This window comes from Taudactylus pleione, unplaced genomic scaffold, assembly GCF_031769625.1.
Source record: "Taudactylus pleione unplaced genomic scaffold, aTauple2 ptg000519l, whole genome shotgun sequence".
NCBI classification, from domain to species: Eukaryota; Metazoa; Chordata; class Amphibia; order Anura; family Myobatrachidae; genus Taudactylus; species Taudactylus pleione.
This window is the reverse complement of record NW_028284921.1, coordinates 763,576-786,745: the sequence shown is the minus strand read 5'-3', so window position 1 is coordinate 786,745 and position 23,170 is coordinate 763,576. Positions and strand designations below refer to the sequence as shown.

Genomic DNA, 23,170 nt, shown 5'->3' with positions numbered 1-23,170 from the left:
CACTATACGATGTATACAATATATGCTTCCGATACGCCTCAAAAAGATATGTCGCGTGATACATTGTATAGTGTGTACCCAGCTTAAGACAAAACCACTGTGTGCTAAGCGGTCTATGGAGGTGAGTTCCAGAACATGACCAAAATGTATTTTTTTTTAAATATTGTGGATTACTTTGAAATCTCCTAAACTAAACAGCTTTGGAAAAGAGGCACTAATTGGCAAAATTAAAGGGTTTCATCTATTTGAATGAGGAGTCTGAAATATGGCAACATTGATCTACTGTACCCAATTGAAACTAGCATGTGCATTAGGTATGAAATGTAAGATACAAAATTTAAATACAAAATTAAATTTAGTTACAAAAAGGACTAGTATAATTACAGCCCAAGTACAAAACCAAAACAAGTTGTGTTTAGTGCCATGGTTTAGAATGCCGAAGTACATTAAAGGCCGGAGTTTCCTTGGATTTGCCAACACCAGACAATGTTGGGATAAAGGACGTTGGTGAGACGCTCCGGGTTCCAGTGTGCCAGCGCTGGTGATAATAGTGGACAGGTCTTCGGATTTTGACAGTAGGCTCATTGCTGTAAAATGGAGCCATTACTGGGGGCAACATAATCTGGACGGGCTTCAACAAAACCTTCTGTTCAAGTTTTGGACGGACAGGACTTTGCTGCCGCTCTGTGAATTTGCCTGTGGAAGAGAGGCCTTTTGTATGTTTCACTGTTATGTTGGTTGTGGTGATGGGTACTTGTTTTGATTGTTTCTTCTTAGTTTGTACAATACTGATGATGTTTATGTTTTTCTGAGCATTGTGTTGCTCTAGATGTGAGGTTGGTGTTTTTATGACAGTCGTGTTATTTTCCCTGTTCAGGAACTCGGTGATGTTTGCCTGAGCAACTGAGTTGGCCTTGGCAGTTTTATTAACTGTTTTTGATTGCTTCTTCCTTTCCATTTTTTTAGGCGTTTTTGGAACATCAATGCCACCGAGAAGTCCCTTAGCGGCAGCTCGAGCTAAAACACTTTTAACAGACATAGATTGAGTTGTCTCCCTCTAGAAAAAACAGAGACAATTTTAAAGTTAGTTAGTCGCCTTAGTTATCAGTCAAGATGATATGTTTCCTAGAATATACTGATGCTGAAAGCCCGTTATATAGTAAGGGTGTGGTATGTTATGTCTACATGCAGAATATCGACATCAGAATGTGGATGTAATGCATAGCGGTTTTTCCCTAACCTTAAACTTAACCCTATTCCTAAATCTAGCACTAACATGTACTATCAACATTGTGACTGGATACCTACCCATAGTAAGACAGCGCAGTAACTACCAAACAATGCTTTCTTTTGCCTATTGTTATTATCATTCTTTTGTCTAATGTAGATATAAAGAGATGCATGCAGTTAATTTATGCTGCAGAAATTCTATATCTTCTGTAAAAGGTGTAATTAAGGCTGCTGCATTGTTTATCCTAACTACAAAGCCATTGTATTTGACTCAGTCCCGTAATTCATTAAAACCCTGCCAATATTATTGATGCATTATAAGATTCTCACAGTGCAGCAGTGAGGCAGGGAATCCTAGTGACAGGACAAGAGTAATGACGTCAAGAAACCACATACAACAGCCCGAAAGTGGCTGCACAAGTTTTCTTGGTTTACTCATTGACTATACAGAATAACATAAAACAGTGTAATTTACAAAGCTACCATAAAATTAAGTAAAGTGTTTAATTTAAAATAATCTTTAATAAATGTGTTACTGAAGAAAGGTGAAAAAAATGCAATTACTAAAACAGATAAGAAATGACTACTAACATAAATAAATCATTATGTTCTAATAGAAAAGCTGACATGCTGGACCTGTCAGTAATGTTACTGTGTTACTCACATGCAAAGCACAAGACTAAACAAACAAAAAATATCAGAATCTTCGCTTAGTAGGCTGATACCGAAACAGTTGTCACTACTAAAGGTTCATTTTTCAGCACTTTCTTTCTAAATGTTATCAGTCAAAATGTAAGTGAGTAGATCTATATGAAATTCCAATAACAGTCTATTTACACACACAAATTTGGATTCCTAAACTTAGAAAAACGAAATAAAAAAACGGTGTAACTATTTAATTGTGAAAGTAACCTTTGTTGAAAAGCTCAAAAAAGTTCATAAAAGAAATCATTACTCCAGCTCATTACTTGAATGCTCCATTTGGCACAAAAAAAAGTGAAAAAAAAAAATGGAAACATTATTCCCAGTGAGTAAGACGAATTTCAATTACATGAATTAAGAGTCTGGTTATTGACACACTAAATACTTTTGGTATTTCAACATGCTTGCCAGAAATACAATGAGTTATTAGGGTCTTTGTCTGAGCCTCAGGCTCAGCCAAGCTTTTTACCAATGGCATTTATTTATTTTTTTAGACTCTAGTTTAGTGTTATGACCAAAAAGCAGAACATTCTGATATAAAAATCTAGTAAAAGACTAGTTCTCTATGTTATGATCCACTATCCAAATTCTTTATCAATAATTTTAGTAGTACTAGGACCCCTTGACTACAGGACCCCTTGGTACTAGGCACAAAATATTTAGCTCCGATATTTGAAGGTTCAGATAAAAAAAAAACGCTACATCATTCAGAAGACTGGTTACTAAGAGGCCTATTTATTAATATTATTTGCACAATAAAATGTGAAAAACATCCTTTTCACATTATTTTAGTATCACAAACATTTATTAAAGGGCTTTTAGAGCATTTTTCGTAAAAAACTACTCCAAGCCCTTCAATTCACTTATTTTAGTAAGCAGATCGCATTTCTCATACTTGTAATGGGAAATGTGATCTGCTCAGTTTTACAAAATATAAATTGTGAAAAATACTGGGGGAAGCCCTGTGATAATAACGCCACCTGGGGATGGTCTTATCAGGGCTTTGCCTGGTTCCCCGACTCCTGCTCTGCTCTAACAGGCAGAGCAGAGCTGGAAGCCGGCCCCTGTGATCAGCTTTGTGCTCTAAATAGACCACAAGCTGATCACTGTAAAAAAAAAAGGAAATAGTCAAAAAAACAAACACTTGCATCCAGGGACCAGAGATCAGTGCTCCGGTAAGGTCCTCTGGGGCTCCAGTCAGCTGGTCTCCGGGTTCCTGCACTGTTATCACCAGGCAGGTAAATGTAAGCTAATATGGAAGGGGGGGGTCGCTGGGGGAAGGGAGCGTTGGTGAGCCGGCGGCACATGCACGGACACCCTCTCACTGTATTTATTGCAGAAAATATAGAAAAGTGTGTAAAGTGGATTTGCAGGGGCAGAGCTTGATCACACGCTCTGTACCTGCATGCAATTTTTATACATCTTTGTGATGTATTCAAATAACGCATTGCGATATTGGGCAAATTTATCACAGCCAATCCGCAACTAATATGCGGATTGTGATAAATATGCCCCTGAGTGTTACGCTATAGGGCCTGATTCAGTGCTACATGCAAGTCAGCGCTACAGTAACTCCAGTATTTAGAATGTCCTTGACCTACCTCTCTTGTCAAGACAGCAAGAAAACAGCCATTGCAACTCTCTGATGGCTCCATTTTAAAAAACTTATTAGAGGTCGACATGACTTCTGTTGAAGAGCAAAGAGGAATAACGGGAGGGCTGAGCCTGCAATAAATTACAGTTAGTTAGAGAGAAAGACTAAACTGTATTATTAAGCAATAATGTGACATGACAAATGGGGTGGAGCTGAGAAAAAAAAGTCTAGATTTGCGGTAAACACACAATTCGGAAAACATTACAAAGCAACAATCAAGGCTGCCGAGAGGGGGGAGGGGAGGGTGGGTACTAATCACCTGGGCCCGTTGGAGGGGCCCGGTAGGGATCCAGGTCAGCTGCTGAGGGGGACAAATGTTCCCCTTTGCAGCACGTGGCACAGCGCATGGTATTTTTTTCAAATTATTTTAGACATTTTTATGTATTCGGCCACGTTTCCACTTCCCAGTACACGGGCCCTTGCCCACTCTCCATGCCCTGGTAACAGTACATTTGTTTCTGATGAATCATTTCACATATTGAACAGGTTTGCATAGAGCATGGGAATATAGGATAAAGACAGGTATAAATGATAATCTTAGTAGGTGCTACCTATATAGAGGGCTCACCTGTATGGCTGCTCTTTGGTTCCTTCCATTTTGGACTGAAGAGCCTCATTGATCACATCTTCGTTTTCCTCAGGATAAATCGAGCAGGTGCAGTACACAATTCCCTGCACTTTACCAACTGGAAGGAAAAGAAAGCAGCAGTGAGAGTCACTGTACTGGGCCCTGAGAGGGATTAGTGCTAAATGATGACTTGCACAACCAATGCCCAGTGTATGACATTAGAGAAACCTAGGTGTTTGCCTAGGCTGCCCATGGCCAGGGGGCACATAAAACACGTGGGCCTGATTCACAGTTACACGCAACTCCTCTCCGTAGATGGATCTTGCGATTTATAGTCGCTGTGCCTGCGTCAGAGCCTGCAAACGCAGCTTTAAGTAACTGCTGGGGATTCGGAGCTGTACGCATCTCAGCCACATCTCCACTTGCAGCTTAGTGGGTGTCACTGGGAGGCATCGGGGTATGTGCAGGTAGGGTAAGTGAGGGCGTGGGGAGGAATTGCAGGCTGTCTGAGTTAGATAGATCTCTTGCACCATGGATAGGGCTGGTACTAATACATGCTGATAGCAATGATGGCTACAAGCAGAGGATGGGGCGGTGCCGTCATACAGATGGAGCAGACTCTGAATACAGGTGGATATTCGCATTTATTTCCAAGCATAGAAAGTGCTCGGGGAAATGTCCGCTTTGCATGCAACTTTGATTCAGACCAATGATGAGTGAGGGTTAGGGTACTTACCGTCTCTGTTGGGATCTTCACTGATTGGGCTTCCGGCGTCGGGATTTGAACCGGCGGTTATTCAGCCATCGGCATTTCATGCTCACACCCCATGAAGGAGAAGCAGCACAGAATGTGAAGCTGCTGGCTGATTCTTCTCTATGTTAGTCCTACATCATAGCCAAACATCACAGTCCCTAGTCTCATGTGTGATGTTTGGCTATGATGTCACAAGGCGCTGCAACGCCCTGGGGAGGGAAGGGGGAAGGGGCGCTGAGAGGGGGTGGGTAGGGCACACAAAGCCCTTGCACTGACCTTGAAAATACAATATCCTGTAGTGAACTCAATTTTTGCAAGAAACTAAAACAATCAAAACTGTAACACAAGTATAGCTAATTACTTACATTTCATGGCATGGTTTATCTCTGACCGTTGTTGTCTGGCTAAGTCATTGAGTCTACCAGCTGACACAGATCCCTGAGACAGATCCTGTAGCAGTGCCGTATCTACGCAAAAAATGATACAAAGAAATTGATTTATTAAAGTTGAATATCAGAAATCCATGTGTAACCTCTCACAAGCCGGCTTCTAGTGACCTGGGGCCTGATTCAGCACGGATTGCAACTGCAATGAAATCGGCGAAAATATGCTAATGTCTGCCACCGCTCAGCCAGCATAGAGATGCCCACTCCTGCTTTCTCACATCCATAATACCTCTCAGTCCTGCGTATACATCGGTAACATCGGAGAACATCGGCCCCTCACGCACAATTACAGCAGGTGTGACCTGTCTCAGAAATTGTAAGTCTCGTTACACGCAGTGACTACTCAAGTAGCGTATGCCGTCACAGTGGCTAATTTATGCTTGACCATGCAACGGCGTTCAAATAGACATACACTCCTGCATTTCTCCTACCACTCCCCGTCACCACCCCCAAACGCTGATGGCCTGTCATTCATTCTGTGATGGATTCCACAGTGCGTCCATAATTGCAGTGCATATGCATGCACAGTGTGGAAAAATCGGCCGATCTGTGTGCGCGGTTGCATTCACGATCCATGCACAATACGGCATTAGTTCACACAATGAACTATCCCTTCCTCCAGTGCGCCAGAGTTACAGACCCTGATCCTCTCTGCACTCCCCCAGCAAAGGGTCACCGATTGCTCCAGCTATAATCATCTCATTCTGTTGTATTATTATTTCATGTGTTTGCTTTTTACTCCTGTTATGTCTGTTTGATACCTTTTTATATTGTATTGTAAATTGTTGTTTCTTTTTCTACAGTGCTGGATGCTTTGTGGCACCCTAAAAACAAAAGGTAATAGTAATAATAGTATTAATCCTTGTACAAGAAAGATAATGGGGCTCTCACCATAATCTTTAAAACAGTTCATTAATTTAACCTGCATTATTAAAGGGGAGACGAAAGAGCTTTTTCTCTCCAAAATGCCTGTCAGCAGCATTTGGCCCCGGTTCCTGCCATCACTGGTACCCAGCACATCTCTCAGGCTGGTTGCCCATCTCCACTTGAGTTCACATTTGCGCCTATAACCTATCGGCAGTGCGGTGAGTTTTTTGAACACTGCTTGTTCCATTTCAGTGCTGTAAAAGTATGAACATTGCACCTGAAATAGTCCACAGATCACTATGGAAGCACACTGTGTACATACCCACTACAGGTTAGTACAAGCTTTATAACCAGCATTATGCTATATTTTTCCCATTGATTTCCGGGTCCCATTCATTTCAATGTAGTTATGTGATACATTTAAAAACAACTTTGAAATGAATGGCCATGTCCCTGAATAATAATAATAATAATAATAATAATAATAATACTTTATTGTCATTGACAGCACAAGTGATGTCGATGAAAAAACAACACAGCAATACTCCGGCTCCGTCCTGCTGGTCTGTCATGTGGTTTCCCATGACAGACCACATGACAGATTAGAAAAAAAAAAAAAAAAACTTTTTTTTTTGGCTAAACTTTCTTGTGCTCTGCTGGGGAGCACACATGTCCGACCAGCCTCCGGAGCCTGAGGACGGAGCAGAGCGCCAGAGGGACTCGTCGGGGGACCTGCACACGCGGATACAGGTAAGTTTCACCTGCTATTCGCCACCTCACAGTGGCGAATAGTAACTGCATCAAATTCCGAAAATTGATAATTTTCGGAATTTGATGAATACCACAATTTCCACATCCCCATACTAATGTATGGGGAGTGTGGAAATTAACGCAGGGGAACTTAGCAAGGAGATATCTGTGATATCTCCTGTGCTAAGTGGCTACATGAATACCAAAATAACGTTATTTAAGGAAAATGTCCTTAAAAACTTTATTTTAGTGTTGATGAATAGGCCCCAAAATCTTTGTATTTCACCAAGATCCTAGAATAGGTTCTCTGATTGCAGACCTGTCTAAAGCAATGATCTGCAGATATACACCACTCAATGTACATACTGCGGTACACAGGTGCATTTTAAGAGAGGAGGGGGCCCGTGTGCAGCCTCCATTTGGGCCCCCTCCTCTCTATCAGTGAAGTAGATTCTGGCTTCATGACAGAATTGCAGCACATGTGCGGGTCTCCGGGAAAAAGGAGCAGGCGCCATTTTCCCGGAGACCCACACATGCGCTGTAATTTTGTGGACATTTTTTCTGTGCATGCGCGAGTCACTGGGAAAATGGTCGCCGCCATTTTCACAATGATTTTTTTGCTGCTCTGCAGTGCCGGTTTGGCGCTGCAGAGCAAGAAACCGGAATTTGCGGAAAGGTAAGTATAACTAGTATGGGTGCAGGGTGTGCGGTGTGGGCCCCCCTGAACCCAGGGGCCCATGTGCACCACACACCTTGCACCCATTATAAAGATGCACCTGACGGTACCCCATATATTGCTGTTGGTTCTGGTGATGACTTTCCAGATCCTGGACTTAGAGATATAAGAATGGGCTTGCCTATCTATCTGGGTCATACAAGGGGCTCTGAGATCAATACTACAGTTTTTGCTAATGCTTTTAAATATTACAATTATCCATACAATCTGCACAAAGGTCTTCTATTTATAAAGCACTGACATATTATGCAGCCCTGCACATCGAGGAGATTATGACATGACACAAACATATGACAATGACAGGACACAGAAGGTAAAGATGGCCCTGCCCAAATGAGCATTCTAAGATGTTTGAGTAACACTTGATACATAATGCAGCAGATACCAGTTGTAGTTGCTGGTGGGGAAAGTGAGTGTGGCTCTTGTTACACAGCAGCATTATCAGCCTCCAATAATAAAGCAGTCATTGGTGATAGACACTTCTGTGCAGCTAGCGGCAGCGTGGTTGGAGCGCAGAGAGACAGCGGGAGGCAGCGACATGAAAGATGGACCAGTCACTGTAGAAATGGTTACACGGCAACCTTAACCCGCCAACAATACTCTGTATAAACAAGTCTGTGGACTCAGGGCCTGATTCAGACCCGCTCGCAAGCGGGTCGATGGTGCCATAGTGCGCATGCCAAAAGCTTCACTTTATTCAGGAATTAGACACAATGAACAGGGGGCAGATTTATCAAACCTTCTAAAGAGAACAAGTGGAGATGTTGCCGATAGCAACCAAAAACATGCTAGCTATCATTTTATAGAATGTAGCATACTTGCCTACTGTCCTGGCAGGTGCGGGAGACCCCCAATTTTTCAGGTAGTCCCCCGCAAGAGTGGCTGGATCTCCCGCATCCCGCCCATAGACAAGTTGGACAGTTGGAGTTGGCCCTAGTATTTTTGATCATAGCCTGACAAATTAATTATCAGAATTCCTTTTCAGAGCAGAAGATCGTGCCAAAAGTGAGGAAACGGGTTATCTTACATCTTCATACAGTTTAACAAAACCTATACTGAAAGTAATAAAATACACGTTTACGTAATGACAAAATTACCTCCATGTTCATTTAAAACAAACTCCACTGGATCACTAACGCCAGACCCAGAACACTGAGGCAGCAGCAGAATCATTTTTGCTTTCTGTAACCTAGGATCAGACGGGTCCATGTCAGTGAAGTTCTCTCTCAGCAACTTAATATCTGAAAAACAAAACTCTGCGGTTAGCATCATATATATAATCATTATTTATAACAATAATAAATCATTTTAGGTTATGAATATACTATATAAAGCACAGCCAGTGCCTCTATATATATTATATTGTTCTTTCATGCTCACTGCTCTTATAGGTTAGGTAACTTAATCATAATACCGTATTATTGGTGTGTCACATTTTATTTTAGAGTTTAAACTTTTAATTTACAGTATTTGTGATTTTTGTTATACAGCATCAGCATACAGGCAAATGTACTTTACTAGTATAAAAGACGACACTCATTACAGCGGTATCAGTATCAATGACAGTGCTGGCTCTCTGTGCTGCCCATTTAGTGGTAAGTCATGATTTTCTTAGAAAAGACTCCTGGTGGCTGCAATATGCTGCTGTTTTTATAAAGAGACATTTTCCCTAGCATGACCTTGACAGGAGGCCACTATTAGATTTACTAATATTGGATACTGATACTAAATGGTCACATAAGAGGTAATCTCGGGCATCTGGGCACTTAGAAAGATAATAAACCCCATGCCTCTTGGATAAATGGTAAAACACGTAATAAATCAAAGTACTAAAAACAGGTTATGTCTAACTTTTATTAGCCTAAATCCTACATCAGAACTTAAAACTACACAAAGTACCATAAGAGCATCATACCCATAAAGTATAAATTGCACCAGTGATAAGGAAACTTTTTAAAGACTTGGTAGGCTTAATACTTTGGGTAACATTTCTGAGCTGTCACTCTTGTGTTGCAATGGGGCATCTGTGACCACAAATGTGCCGTTTTTTTGTTTGTTTGTTTTTAGTTATTTGAGATCTGCTGAGTTATAGATGTTTAAAGCATAATTATATTTACATGAAAAGGCTGCAAAAAAAATCAATAACAATGATTTGCTAATTATCTTATTGTCAATTGATGGATATAAATTGAAAATAAAAAATACAATGAGTTCCCTTAATCATAAAACGTGAGTATACAGAAGGGGAATCTTGTGTGAAATATAAAATGACACCGTAATGCAGTAATATCTGTAAAGATGCAAACGTACTTTTACATTCCAGGTTTGTGAACAACTCCAGAAGTTCTCCTCTTCTCAATTCAGACTTAACTCCACATACGTATATGTTGCATGCCAATTGGCTGGTCAGCACAGACAGCTGGGCAAGAGTAAAGCCTGGGCAAGGGTTAGCAACAACTATGTCATCCTCCATACTGAGCAAGGCTTTTACCAAATGGACCGCAAGGTTATGTGACTTTTCCTGTGAATGTGAAACAATACAGATCAGAGGAGGCACTCATCCTCCATCATAGAGGCAGAGCTAGTTCACTGATGATGGCAGTATATAATTATTATATTTTAACTTTCATCAAGGCTGTCATTTTTAGTAAAGGAAATTTTAGAACATGAACAGTATTATCAGTCATTATTTGCATAGGCAAACGCAGGAGGGGGAGTTCTGGTTGCCCGGAAACCCCCCTCCCAAGCCCACACCATGACCACAATAGAAATAGTAATATAATATAATTTTGCTAGTACTGCATATACTTCTCAGTATCACACATGAAATAATCAGCACCACCTGTGAATCTTTTTACATGTGTCAGTCAGTAAAAAATACACTAGGAGATTTGGAAAACATGCACTGTTAGGGATGCACTTTTTTGTAGCCCATCAATTGGGTTAATTATTAATACTGTATAATAATACATTATCCAGTACATAACAAGACCAATATGTACATATATGTCCAGGGCACTGCTAGGTTCTTCTGATGTTCCCCCAGACTCCCGGTCTTGCTCCAATGCTCTGGAATGGTGCCCACATCTGAAATCTCAAGCAATCTCAAGCAAGATGGCCTTACTGCCATATCTAATGGCTTACTGTTATCGCTGGTCCTGAATATGCTGGAATTATGACACACAATACACTTTGTATGACATGTATTAAAGTTGGATAAGTGATAATTATGTCCTCTTCATGGATTGGCCACACGCTAAAATAAAGCATTTGGAAACCGCCCTCTAGAAAACCTGTGTTTGCCACTGATTTGAGACAACGTGAGAGTCAGACAACTACCTAGATAAGATCTGGGGGAGGCTGCTGGACAGACAGTGACAGATAGGTATAACAACCAGCGAGATAAAAACGTGGTAGGGGGTAAGGCTCCATTAATAATAAACCCATAGCATTTACTGATGCAGACACATTCCATATTAATATGCCTCTTTCCTTACATTTTCAAAGTAAAAAAAATAAAAATAGTTGAACTAAAACAAATAGACACACGCACATCACACAATCACATTGTCTCCTAGAAAAGCAGAGAAGAGCATCACCAATGGCCCTGTGTTTAATACATTATAATAGACAAATGTAATTTACCATCAACTCCATGTCATAACGTTTATGCAGGAGAATCACATGCCTTTCCCCACATAGAAGAGGTTTTCAACGTGTTACATAAAAGAGTAATAGGCAATAATGTGGTCGCAATTCTGGACACCTACTGTGAATATAATTGTAACTACACGCCGTGTTCTGTGCACATCTATGTAATGACAATTCCCACAGTCCCCCGTCCGTGAGAGCAACCATCATCACGTTAATGGCATTTACACCTACCCTATGCGAGGTGCAGGAAATACGACTAAAATGGCATGCACTGAGCATACACATGACTGAATATGTGGTAACTCTGGCAACACACCCACAGCATGCATATAGAACATGGAGGTCATCCCTGTATGACTGGAGTGTCATAAACCTCTGGTCTGTCACGTGACACACTCTGTTACACAGAAAACGAGCAGTGGGTTGGGGGGTGGTGCTTGGGTCTGTTGTTATAAGCCAGTAGAATATCAGTTGGGTTAGGGGTGGAGCCTGTCACAGGGGGTATTGTGGGAAAATATAGTTGTTTCCCTCTCTTTTCTTCTGGAGATTGACGGTGAAGTACTGTCGGATTATTGCTCTGTGTTTTTGTTTGCAGAATACTGTTAATTGTTTTCATTGTGTTTATATTGACTTTCAAAACCTCTTTCCTTTGCTAGTCTTATATCTCTTAACTTTTACTCTTATATACTCTTCACTTTTTTCCCCTTCTCATTCTCTTCCTTTCTTTTCTCCTCCTTTCTTCACTCCTCCTTCATGGATTGCCCTCGGCGGTCTGTCGGCATCCCTGCCCGCGCACTCCGCTAGATGAGGTGGACATCGTGTCCCCGTCCGACAGCAGCGACTCCGCTTCACTAGAGTGGGAAGCATCTGACAGGGGGCTTTCGCACGGGGTGGGGGAAAGTCCGCCCGCTCAGAGGTTTACTTGCAGGTCTTATGCAGAGGTGGTGCGCGGGGCACCTGTGCCTCAGGCGGGATCTGTAGTTGGGTCCCATGCGGGTGCGGGGCTGCGCACGGAGACTGTCCACTCTGTGTGCTTCACTGCTCTCTGCACTGGTGCCCTTGTTGTCGGATAATAGTGCGCACACTGTCTCGGGAGTGGGCGACGGTCACATTGCAGCGCTCGCGGACCGTCTCTCCGGTGCCATGGGTCCCCTGGCGCCCCCGGTGTCGCATCACGGCTTGGGAGGTGCTGGCGCAGGGGAATCTCTATGCCAAGGGCAGTCTAATTCTGTGCAAGACAACAATGTTTGTTTCCCAGCAGGTGAAGACTTATCGGATTCGGATATGCAGCGTCAAGCAAGAAGCGAGAGGGCCGTGGCTGCGGTCGCCGATGGTGCGACTGGTCAGTCGGATGGTGAGTCTTCAATCGTTCCCGATTGGATAGGTGGCTCCAGTAGCAGTAGTCAGGGAGCACCGGCGCAGCGAAGCAGGAAGCGTAGGCGACATAGCTCAGAGCAGGGCACGAATAGTCTTTCCTCCACCTCCTCAGACTCCTCAGAAAAATCACGGCGTTCAGGCAGGAAATGGTCTAGGCGGTACAAGCGCAAGCATCGCTCGTCCAGCAGCAGCATGTCAGTAAATTCAGATTGTTCGGAAGGGGTCTTATGCTCTAATACAGCGGTGCTTCGTGGGGTGCGGCCCAGGATCCGAGACCGGTTCAGGGGCGGCCGTTTACGTCAATGTATTCGCGATTATAAGCCGAAGCAAGAAGGTTTGTGTAGCCGCAAAGAAAAATGGGGGGGCTGCCCTCGACGGGGTCCTGACCTATCATACATGGCTGAAGAACATGTATATCTTTGTCTCTTGCTACTTAGAAACGCGGCCCAACGAACACATGCGCATGATTAGATACATGTACCTAATTTATGACATGTTTACCAACTCCAGAAGTGGCGCTTGGCGGGCTTACGATGAAGATTTTCGTCGTAAGCAGCATGGTCGGGAGATTATAGACTTCGGAACAAAGGACGTCGAGATCTTCGTGGACGTCACTCAACCACAGCGCTTGCAAATGGAGGCGCCATCTTTTCAAAGGGGTTTCAGGGGGCAGTCAGCCGCGACAGGGGGAGGGTCGGCACGCGGGTCCGGTTTCAGGTTGGGTCATGGAAAATGCTTTGCCTTTAACAATGGGCAATGTGCATTGGGGACGCGCTGTCGTTTGACACACCTGCATTCGTCGCAGTGGACCCCACCCCATCAAGGACTGTGCAAAGGGACCAGGGGGTGCGACCGGGGGAAAAGGTGCTAATCTTAGCCGCGGTCCCATCCCACAAGTAGAGCTCAAACACTGGATAGAGCCCCCACACCTGTCAGGGTTGAAGCCATGGCTTCATGGTTGGCGGAGTATCCATTGCAGGGCGTCGCACGGTTTTTGCAGGAAGGTTTTTCGACGGGTTTTCAACTTCCCACAGTCGGCATAGTGCAAGGGGGTTCGGGCAGGAATATTCGTTCGGCTCGCGATATGCCGGCGGTGTTAAGAGCGAAGGTGGAGAAGGAAGTGGAGCTGGGTCGGATTGCAGGCCCCTTTGCCGAGCCCCCCATCCCAAGTCTGGTGCTCTCACCGGTTGGGGTGGTTCCCAAAAAGGCATCAGGGAAGTTTTGTTTTATTCAGCACCTGTCGTACCCGAAGGGGCTCTCAGTGACCGATGCTATACTGGACGAGTTATGTCGAGTGGTATATCAGTCTTTTGACAGTGCACTTGACTTGATTCGTTCCTTTGGTAATGGGGCCTTGATGTGCAAGGTAGATATAGAATCAGCCTTCAGGGTGCTTCCACTCCACCCTCGGCTTTTTCAATTCATGGGGTTCCGGCTTGGCGATGATCTCTACTTTGACAAATGTTTGCCAATGGGTTGCGCGATTTCGTGTGCCTACTTTGAACGGTTTAGCTCCGTTTTACATTGGTGTCTGTCCAAGGGGTCCCAGGAGTTGGGGATAGCACATTATCTGGACGACTTCTTATTGGTCGGCCCCCACGATTCGCTAAGGTGCGAGCTTTTGTTGCGTTACGTGAATAAGCTTTTTGCGAGTTTTGGAGTTCCAATAGCAGAGGAAAAGACAGAGGGCCCAACCACTAGGCTTTCATTTTTGGGCATCGAAATTGACACGGTTGGGGGTTTTTGTCGGCTGCCGGATAAAAAAGTGCGTCGCTTGCAAGACGAAATTGTGCTTGACCTGTCCGTAGGTAAATTAACATTGAAGCAGGCACAGTCGCTGCTGGGCTTGTTCAATTTTGCCTGCAGGGTGATCCCCGTCGGGAGAATTTTTTGCAGAAAATTAGAAAGATTGACAGCTAAGGCGCACAGACCCAATCATTTTCTGCGACTTTTGGGGGAGATTCGGCGGGACTTGGGTATTTGGGATTCCTTTTTGATTAATTTCAACGGGGTTCGCATTTGGCCAGCCCAACCGGTCTCTAATGTGACGTTACAGCTTTTCACGGACGCGGCTGGATCAGTAGGGTTCGGCGCTTTGCTGGGGAGGCGTTGGTGTGCTGCTCATTGGCCCCTCAGCTGGGTGAGTGAGGGTCTGACCAGAAACATGCTTTTATTAGAGCTTTTCCCAATCATGGTTGCGCTGGAGCTTTGGGGTGGGCAGTTGCAGAATAGAGCGATCATATTTTGGTGTGATAATATGGGTGTAGTGGAGGCGCTGAATCATCAGAAAGCAGCTGTGTTGCACGCCATTCGAGTGATTGCACAAATTATATCGCGCTGCTTGCAATTTAATAGTGGGTTTAGCGCTAGGCATGTTCCAGGGACCAGTAATGAGGTTGCCGATGCGCTCTAGCGCGGTGAGTGGGCAAGGTTTCAGAGACTTGCCCCTTGGGCGAATGTTGTTGGTGACTTATGTCCCGATTATGTGTGGCAGGTGGTTCGTCCAGCATGGAGATTATAGCACACCGGTCCCTGGCCCCTGGGACCTACAGGGTGTACCTGGCTTCTTGGGAGCAGTGGAGCGGATTCCTCTTGAGGGAAAGGTCTCGAGGTAAGATCTTTGCATGATTCTTACTCGGGAACAAGGCTGGGGCCGCTAGGCTTGGCCTGCGTTCTTTTCGTTACAAAGGGAAAGGTAGGGTGGGAGACTTGTTTCCGTCGGAGGCCGGCCCTATCCCGCCTTGCCTCACCTCTTCGTTAGGACGCGGTGGGCAGGTGCAATGCAGCAATGCCCCCCCCCACCCAACCATAATTTTGCCCAGGGAGGGGTCACTTGGGTTTCTGCCCTGGGGAGGTCACAGACAAGTTTCGGCGGCCTCTCGGGGGTGGTCCTTTGCGTTCTCTCTTTTGCCCACGGGTGGGGGGTATTGAGGGGTTGCACCTGTTTGCCGGGTCGTCGTCTGTTATGGTCGGCCCGTCTGGACATGCACTGGATCGGACGGACCGGTGTTATGACAATGGGACATGGTCGACGGCAGGCGCTGCGGGGGTTCGGAGTTGGGTGTTGTTACCTTAGGTTACGCCTGGCTTTGAGCCTTTGCTTATCCCAACTTGGGGACTAGCTACTCGCCCTAGGTGGGGGTCTTGAGGAATTTTTGTTTAACTACTGGTTTTTTAACTTTGGCTTCTGCCAGCTGGTGGAGTGTTTGTGTTTTTGCCTCAAGTCAAGTTGGGATTCTCCCTTGCCCAAACATCCCTCATGTCAGGTGTTAAAAACAGGTGCAAATAGGCCTAGCATTACAGTAATACACGTCCCTTAGATACCAAAAAATAAAAATTAAAAAAAATTCTTGCACATGACCCTTAAATTTTTACCAATGTGGTATAGAACACCGTTTGTTTATAAGTTATATTAATCTATTTTCAATTAATTTTTCCCTGCCAGGATGTCGTCTTGATGATTCCTTCATTTGGATTATAGGGCATTCTTTTGTATACTGGCTCTCTAGGTCAGAGGTGGTTATGTCGGCTAGAGAGATCCCGGAGTTGGCGCATGTTCGGTGGATCGGCCACCGGGGCATGCGTTGGGCTCAATTGGATGCGGTCCTTAGGGACGCCGTGGCCAGGTTCGGGTACCCCTGTTTCCTGGTCATTCACTTGGGAGGGAATGACCTGACAGAGGACATGCCTGGATGTCCATGCGGAGGGAGTTGTTGGCACTTGTCCGGGAGTGGCCTTTCTGTCGGGTCATGTGGTCGGAGATAGTGGCGAGGTTGTGTTGGAGAGGTTCTGAGCGCCCAGGGGCTATCGAGCTCTCCAGACGGAGAATCAACTCGGTAGTGAGTAGAGCCATTGTAAGCAATGGCGGTGCAGTAGTGCGCCATGGAAACATTTCTGTGGTAGACAGGCAAAATTATAGGCCCGATGGAGTGCACTTATCTAGGGGCGGCATGGAGATCTTTTCTAGAAATTTGTTTGGTGCCCTCAGGAGTTTGGATATATTCAGTTAAGTGGGAGTAGGAGACTGAGTTATGGTGGCGGCGGTGGACCTGGTCCTTGTTGGCAGGTCTTGAATGACCCTTGTTAGTAAGTTTAGCAGGGTGGATCTTTCCTTGATTTATGTGGAGTTGCCTGTGCGGCTGGGGCGGACTTGGGGGCGCAGTCAGCACCCCCGGTCCAGGTGGCTGCGGTCCCCCTAGGATGCACGGGGGCTCCACATGTTGTTATCCCCGCAAGGTAGGGCAGGAGGCATGGGCACCATGCGAGTTGCAAGGAAAAAAGGGCAGTTGGTCCCGAAGTTCCCTTTTCTGCCGGGATGTTCAGGCCCGCAGTTTTTGTTATTTTTCTTACTATATATTAATAAGCATGTTGTTTCTGTTAGGCCATTCAAGCCCCCGCCACCATTTTAGCCTTAGAAATTTAGTGAGAAGAAATTCATGCTAAATAGTTAGATGGTACATGATTTAGGTGTTACTAAATAGGTCTATAGTTTTTGAGTTTAATAAAAAGCTGACCCAAGTTTCACCCAATGCTATGTCTCTGCTTCGTTATTTTAGATAAGTTGGGGTGTGTGTGGTGTGGCATGAGTGTGTGGAGTGATCTGACCGTAGAGCGTTTAGGGACATATCTCTTATGTGTGATCGTCCTATTGCCACCAAGCAGTGCTCTTTAAGCATTTTCAGAGAAAAGTCTGAGATGCGTACGCATCACTACTGCATTGTGATGGGGCAAGACACTTTTTGGGGCATTTAAAATATAGAGAAGGGACACAGAGGAACCATCCTTTGATTATGGAAAATATTGGTCATTTTAAGGCCACTGTGTAAAGATCCCTCCAGAATACCAGGGTACCACAGCATTGTTTAACCATATATGCCGTTTAGGGCTTCATGTTAATATTTTCACAGGACAATTCTCTGTATGGCCTCAAAAACTATCACACAATACTCATTTTCCCATCATTTCAATTCCGGATGAATCTAATTAAACAGAACAAATGGGAGAAGTTTTCTATAACGGTTTTCCCTTATGTAGGACATTAAAGAGAGTATGGAGTTCATTTAATGGCCTGAACAAACTTCAGATTACATGCGTGTCCTGTTATTCCCTTTCAAAATGCTGGCACTCTCCTTTCACCCCATGACCCATTACGTGGACTATTGCGGTGACTTTATGATCTATATACTCTGTATGTTGTCAATGAACCAGCTCTTTATAAGATATTTCCAGTGCTCAAAATAGGGCGGCATATGGCGGTATGATATATCTCCACTTTTTCTCCCTGTTTCATTTTTGTTTTCAACATATTTTTCATTTTGAATTTGCCGTCTGCCACAAGCCAGTCGTGGATCACGGACCAACAGCCAATCAGTAGCAGTTGCAGCAAGCTCTGCACGCTCGTGGCTTCTGACATCAGACACGACAGAGTTGCAGGATACAGTCCGCCGTTGAAGAAGGAGAAGAGAAGACCTTCCAAAGAGAATACGGAAGAGCTGGCACAGGAAGAAGCCCCGGCAGAAGAAAAAGATGAGCGGTGCCGGCTGGATGCAATAAAGAATAGGCGGAGCAGCTGGCCAGGATGTGTCAGTGGTAGAAGAAAGAAGCTGAGGACCGGAGAGTGCTGCCAGTGGTGGGAAGCAAAGAGCTGAACAAATCTCCCCACTGCAGTCTCTCACAGCATACAGGTAGGCATATCGTGGGCAGCCTTGGGCCAATAGGCCCATGGGTACAGTCAGGCCTACTGTGCCACATAAAGAAGGAACTCTGCCCTGTAGATTTTTGTATTTGACCCCTCTGGTTAGGCGGGTATTAGGCCCGAAGAGAAAGGTACAGAAGGTCCTAATTAGTGTTATAAAAGCCCCTGGAGTGGCTCCGGGCATTAGGTCTGGGATGACCCCTGGATGTTCAATTCAAATTTCCATTCCCCCACTTCTAAAATCCAACTTTGAGGTACTGGACATTTCCTGATGGAAGCACAAACTGACACTTTATTTAATAGAGTTAAAAATAATCTTCCAATTAGGGGTGTAGAGAAAATCTTTCCCCCAGGCAGTTATATAGGTTACTACAGGTTGAGTCTCCCATATCCAAATATTCCGAAATACGGAATATTTTTAGCATGACTGAGATAGTGACACCTTTGATTTATGATGGCTGAATGTACACAAACTTTGTTTAAGGTACAAAATTATAAAAAATAAAGTATAAAATTACATTCAGGCTTTGTGTATAAGGTGTAAATGATACATAAACGAATTTCATATACCAGTGTTCTCCCCAGGCTGTTTTTCTGCGGGCGCATCGCCCGGCAGAAACAGCCTGCCGCCCGGCACTTTTCCCCGCTGACCCCCGCTGTGGAACACTGGCCTCTGAAGTGACCGGAGGCTAAAGAAGCCTCCAATCACTTCAGAGGCCAGCGTTCCCAGTGAGACACCCGCGACTTGAGGAGCCTGACCCGCGCGCCTGCTGGATCTAGTTAGATCCAGTCAGCGCGCGGCAGCGAGCGGGAGAGCGGACAGCAAGTAAAGGTAAGTGCTGGGGCTGGGACCAGGACCAGTCTGGGGGCACTGCATAAAGGGGCCAGCCTGGGGGCACTGCATAAAGGAGCCAGCCTGGGGGCACTGCATAAAGGAGCCAGCCTGGGGGCACTGCATAAAGGAGCCAGCCTGGGGGCACTGCATAAGGGAGCCAGCCTGGGGGCACTGCATAAGGGAGCCAGCCTGGGGGCACTGCATAAAGGGACCATTCTGGGGGCACTAGTTAAGCCTGGGGGCACTACATAAGGGACCAGTCTGCGGTACTACATAGGGGCACTACTTCAGCCAGGGGGCACTGCATAAGGGCAAAGCTAAACTACTGGGGGCAATGCATAAAGGGGAAAACTACAGGGGCACTGTATAAAGGGCACAAATACAGAAGGCACTGCATAATGGGCACTTTTGACTGAGCGCCAGTGGGGGAGCAGCCTGAGACATGCCGGGCTGGATTGGTCTGGGAGATACCCCTTTTCCCGGCGCGCATAATTGCGAAGGCCCCCACCCGGCTACTTGTGGATGCCACCCGGCTGGAAAAAATTTCTGGGGAGAACACTGATATATGTACACAAACTTTGTTTGAGCCCTAAAAATTACCTGCAGACTATGTGTATAAGGTGTATATAACACATAAATGCATTCTGTGTTTAGATTTGTGTCCCAATCCCAAGATATCTCATTATGGTATGCAATTATTCCAAAATACGGAATATTCCGATATCCAAAATACCCCTGGTTCCAAGCATTTTGGAAATGGGAGACTCAACCTGTAGCTGTAATGCCCGACATTGCATGGCCTTTATTTATTTTTCACTCTGTCTTCATCCCCCACCCCCCTTCTCTTTCTCTCATCTCTCTCCTTCTCTTCTGTCCCACTCTCTCTCTCCTTCTCCCTCTCTCTACCCTCTCCTCCCTTTCTCTCTACCCCTGACACTTTCTCCCCACCTCTCTCTCCTCTCCCCTCCTTTTCTCTCTTCCCCACCCCAACACTTTCTAACCAACTTTCTTTCTCTTCCGCACTGTATCTCTCCATCATCGATTCCTCACTTTCTCCTGTGCATCTCTGACACAGATGGGAAGAGTCAGAGGTCATACCAACTGTCACTACATTCCAATGTGATTACATAATTTTTTATCAGCAGTCTATTTTATTATATAGATAACAGGTAATCTGCAAAGAGACTGAAATACATAAAAAGCAGTCCAATCAAAATCCCAAATTCCAATGGCAACATAACGATCCAAGAAAGATAAGGACTACCATAAGGTAAAAATGTGAGTCATTCATAAATCATCGTTATCACTCTCAATTGGGGATATGTTCTTCCATAAATGATTTAAATAAAGTAACCCCTCCACATATGGCACACATTAAACAAACACATTTTTTAATTATCCAATGAATAATACCCAGTTTTGTAAGTCTGAGGAGAACATATCTGAGCACAAAAGCAAGTTAAATAGCTATTGCCAGAACAATATCAGTGTGGAACATTCCTAAATGATATCTCTACTGGGTACTGGTACAATTAATCAGCATGCTTTCCTCATTGGTTTTTACAAATATATATTATCAGTTTATTAGCCAGTGTGACAACTTTTAACCTGGCAATGTAAAACATGCAACAAATAGATAGCTGATTTGACACACCCTGAAAGTCTCACATTATGAACCTTTTAATGTGTCCTTAGACAGTACTGTATATGGTGTACATATCCCCTGTGATTTATGTCTTTATAACGGTTTCCATGGCAATGTATTGTACGCCTACACTATCTCTGCTCATGCAGCGCAGGAGCTAAATTTGCTGAGAGAAAGGCTGTATATTTCATGTTGGCATTGTCCTTCTAGGGATTAAAAGATCAAGCTCCCAAACTGGGCAGATTCTGTTTCCAGTGATAAACAGCCTGATATAAACATGTTGCCACGCAACCCTCTCACTGATGCAATGATATTGTTCCTCAGCGTTCACAATCCTTCCAAGTCTGGAGAGAATGGACAATGGAGATATAAATCACACTGTCCGCTTCTCAGGATCTTTGCAGCTTTTATGTGCGGTTTCCAAAACCCGAGAATAAAAATGTCTCCAAGGCAAATACCGCTCTCTGGCAGACCATGTAAAATGAGAGGGTATGACGCAAAGCCATTTAGCTTGTTTAATCAATTTTTGTTTTATTCGACTATTTTGTTCAAGATGCAGTTAATGTCTGTGTCACATTCTACAAATAATCAGTATGCACGTACATAAAGGTCTGTTCTTGCTGATCTGACCGCTAAAGGTCATGCATTTATTTTGTATTACTCTTACTCATACTCTCTCAGACACAAATAATATACATCTTTTGTGATCAAATCAGCAAATGACATGAAAATATTTTTTGTGACACAGACTCTGCCGATGACACACAGATATGGGTATAACTGCTCTAGAAATTCGGAAGCAATTGACTGTGAACACATTTTCTATAGGTAAAGCGGAAAAGCCCCTTAAAGTGCACATAGACATTGCAATTTTGTTGGGCAAATACGTCATCAAGCAATGGTCTCTGCAGATAAAGGGCACACCACAGTCATCATTGGGACAGATTTAACAGAGAGCATGTGAGTATAGAAGAGATCTGGCCTTTGGGTGATGGGGCCGTATTGCCCTATGTCTGGGCACCTTTAGTCTCTACCTCCTAGGAAGCAGGACAAAAAGAGCACAAGTCCAAACAACCAACACATTTGTTGAGCTCCTGAAGCTTAACGTGCCCCAGTGAAGTGATAGGATGCATTCTAGTGTTGGTTCATCTAAACAAAATACCTGCCTCCGCTATTTGTAGGCGGCTGCTAAGCAGGATGAGCACAATAGATTGTCTGTCAGTGTCCCACTCTGTATGGACATTTCATTCAAAGGCACTAGGAGGGTAAAAAGCCCTGAGAATCTTTTCCGATTGTGATCTTTATCTCTTCACTGGTCATACCAAAGAGTAGAGTCTGGTGCAAACATTGTGTCGCTTGTCCCTCCTGCATACTGTGGTGCAACAGAGACCGGCACTATTGCTTGTATGTAAGCAGCTATCAGTGGTTTGGCTGCCAACGTCAATCACTCAATGAGGTCAACAATTCTCCTCGCAGGAGCTCTCACATGAGGACCCCAGTAAATCATTCAAGGCAGAATACAGATGCAACCTCATGACAAAAATTCTGTTTGTGTGTTTTGTTATTAACATAAATCACTCCAGTTTACCGTAAGAAAATACATTGTGCTGTTGGTTTTCTCTTACCTTTTTTTGTTTCACGCTGCTATTAATGATCTACAAATTGCTGATTAGAAAAATCCCAATCACAGCAGTTATTTAGTTATCATAATCTTTTTTGTTCAGTCTATTATCCTGATATATAATATTATCCTGATTATAATATAATAGTTATTTAACTAGATAAATAACTACAGATCTAGAGATAGATAAATAACTAGAGATATTTACTAGACAAATAACTACAGAGCTAACCCTACAGTATATTTGATATTATTAAAGTGTGTGCTAGAGCCCTTAGTAATTATAGTATACACAAGTCAATAGAAAAGGAGCTATGTTGGGGTTGAGTAGTCTTTGGTTATTTACTGTTAAAATTTGAACCTTTATTAATTATCTGTGGGGAAACATGTAGGGGACTATATTGTGCATTTGTAGCCCCCATAATCCTACAGTATTTTATCTAGTGTATTGCCCAATACCAGATACTACTGTTAAATCCAATATTAGTACAAAATGGTGCTAGAAAAGGAGAGTTATGGTAAAACTTACCATTGTTAACTCTCTTCGAAGTTCATAGGGTCCATAGGGAGACAATGGGGGTGTAGGTGGTATTTGGAGGACCGAACACCAACAGCAAAGCTTTTTTGTATATCAGG

General features: G+C 44.1%; 1 protein-coding gene across 5 annotated transcripts in view; it reads right to left on the bottom strand.

Moving 5' to 3' along the window:
• Positions 1 to 342: 342 nt before the first annotated feature.
• NSUN7 (NOP2/Sun RNA methyltransferase family member 7) overlaps positions 343 to 23,170 on the bottom strand; it is a 97,132-nt gene continuing 74,304 nt past the window's right edge. For all 5 annotated transcript variants that reach the window (XM_088450537.1, XM_088450535.1, XM_088450538.1 and 2 more), the window contains 6 exons: positions 10,018 to 10,228; positions 8,805 to 8,948; positions 5,274 to 5,375; positions 4,155 to 4,272; positions 3,534 to 3,657; positions 343 to 1,057 (listed from right to left, as the gene is read on the bottom strand). In XM_088450537.1, coding sequence (XP_088306663.1) covers positions 416 to 1,057; positions 3,534 to 3,657; positions 4,155 to 4,272; positions 5,274 to 5,375; positions 8,805 to 8,948; positions 10,018 to 10,228 — 1,341 coding nt within the window. In that variant the 3' untranslated portion in view covers positions 343 to 415. The remainder of the gene's footprint in view (positions 1,058 to 3,533; positions 3,658 to 4,154; positions 4,273 to 5,273; positions 5,376 to 8,804; positions 8,949 to 10,017; positions 10,229 to 23,170) is intronic.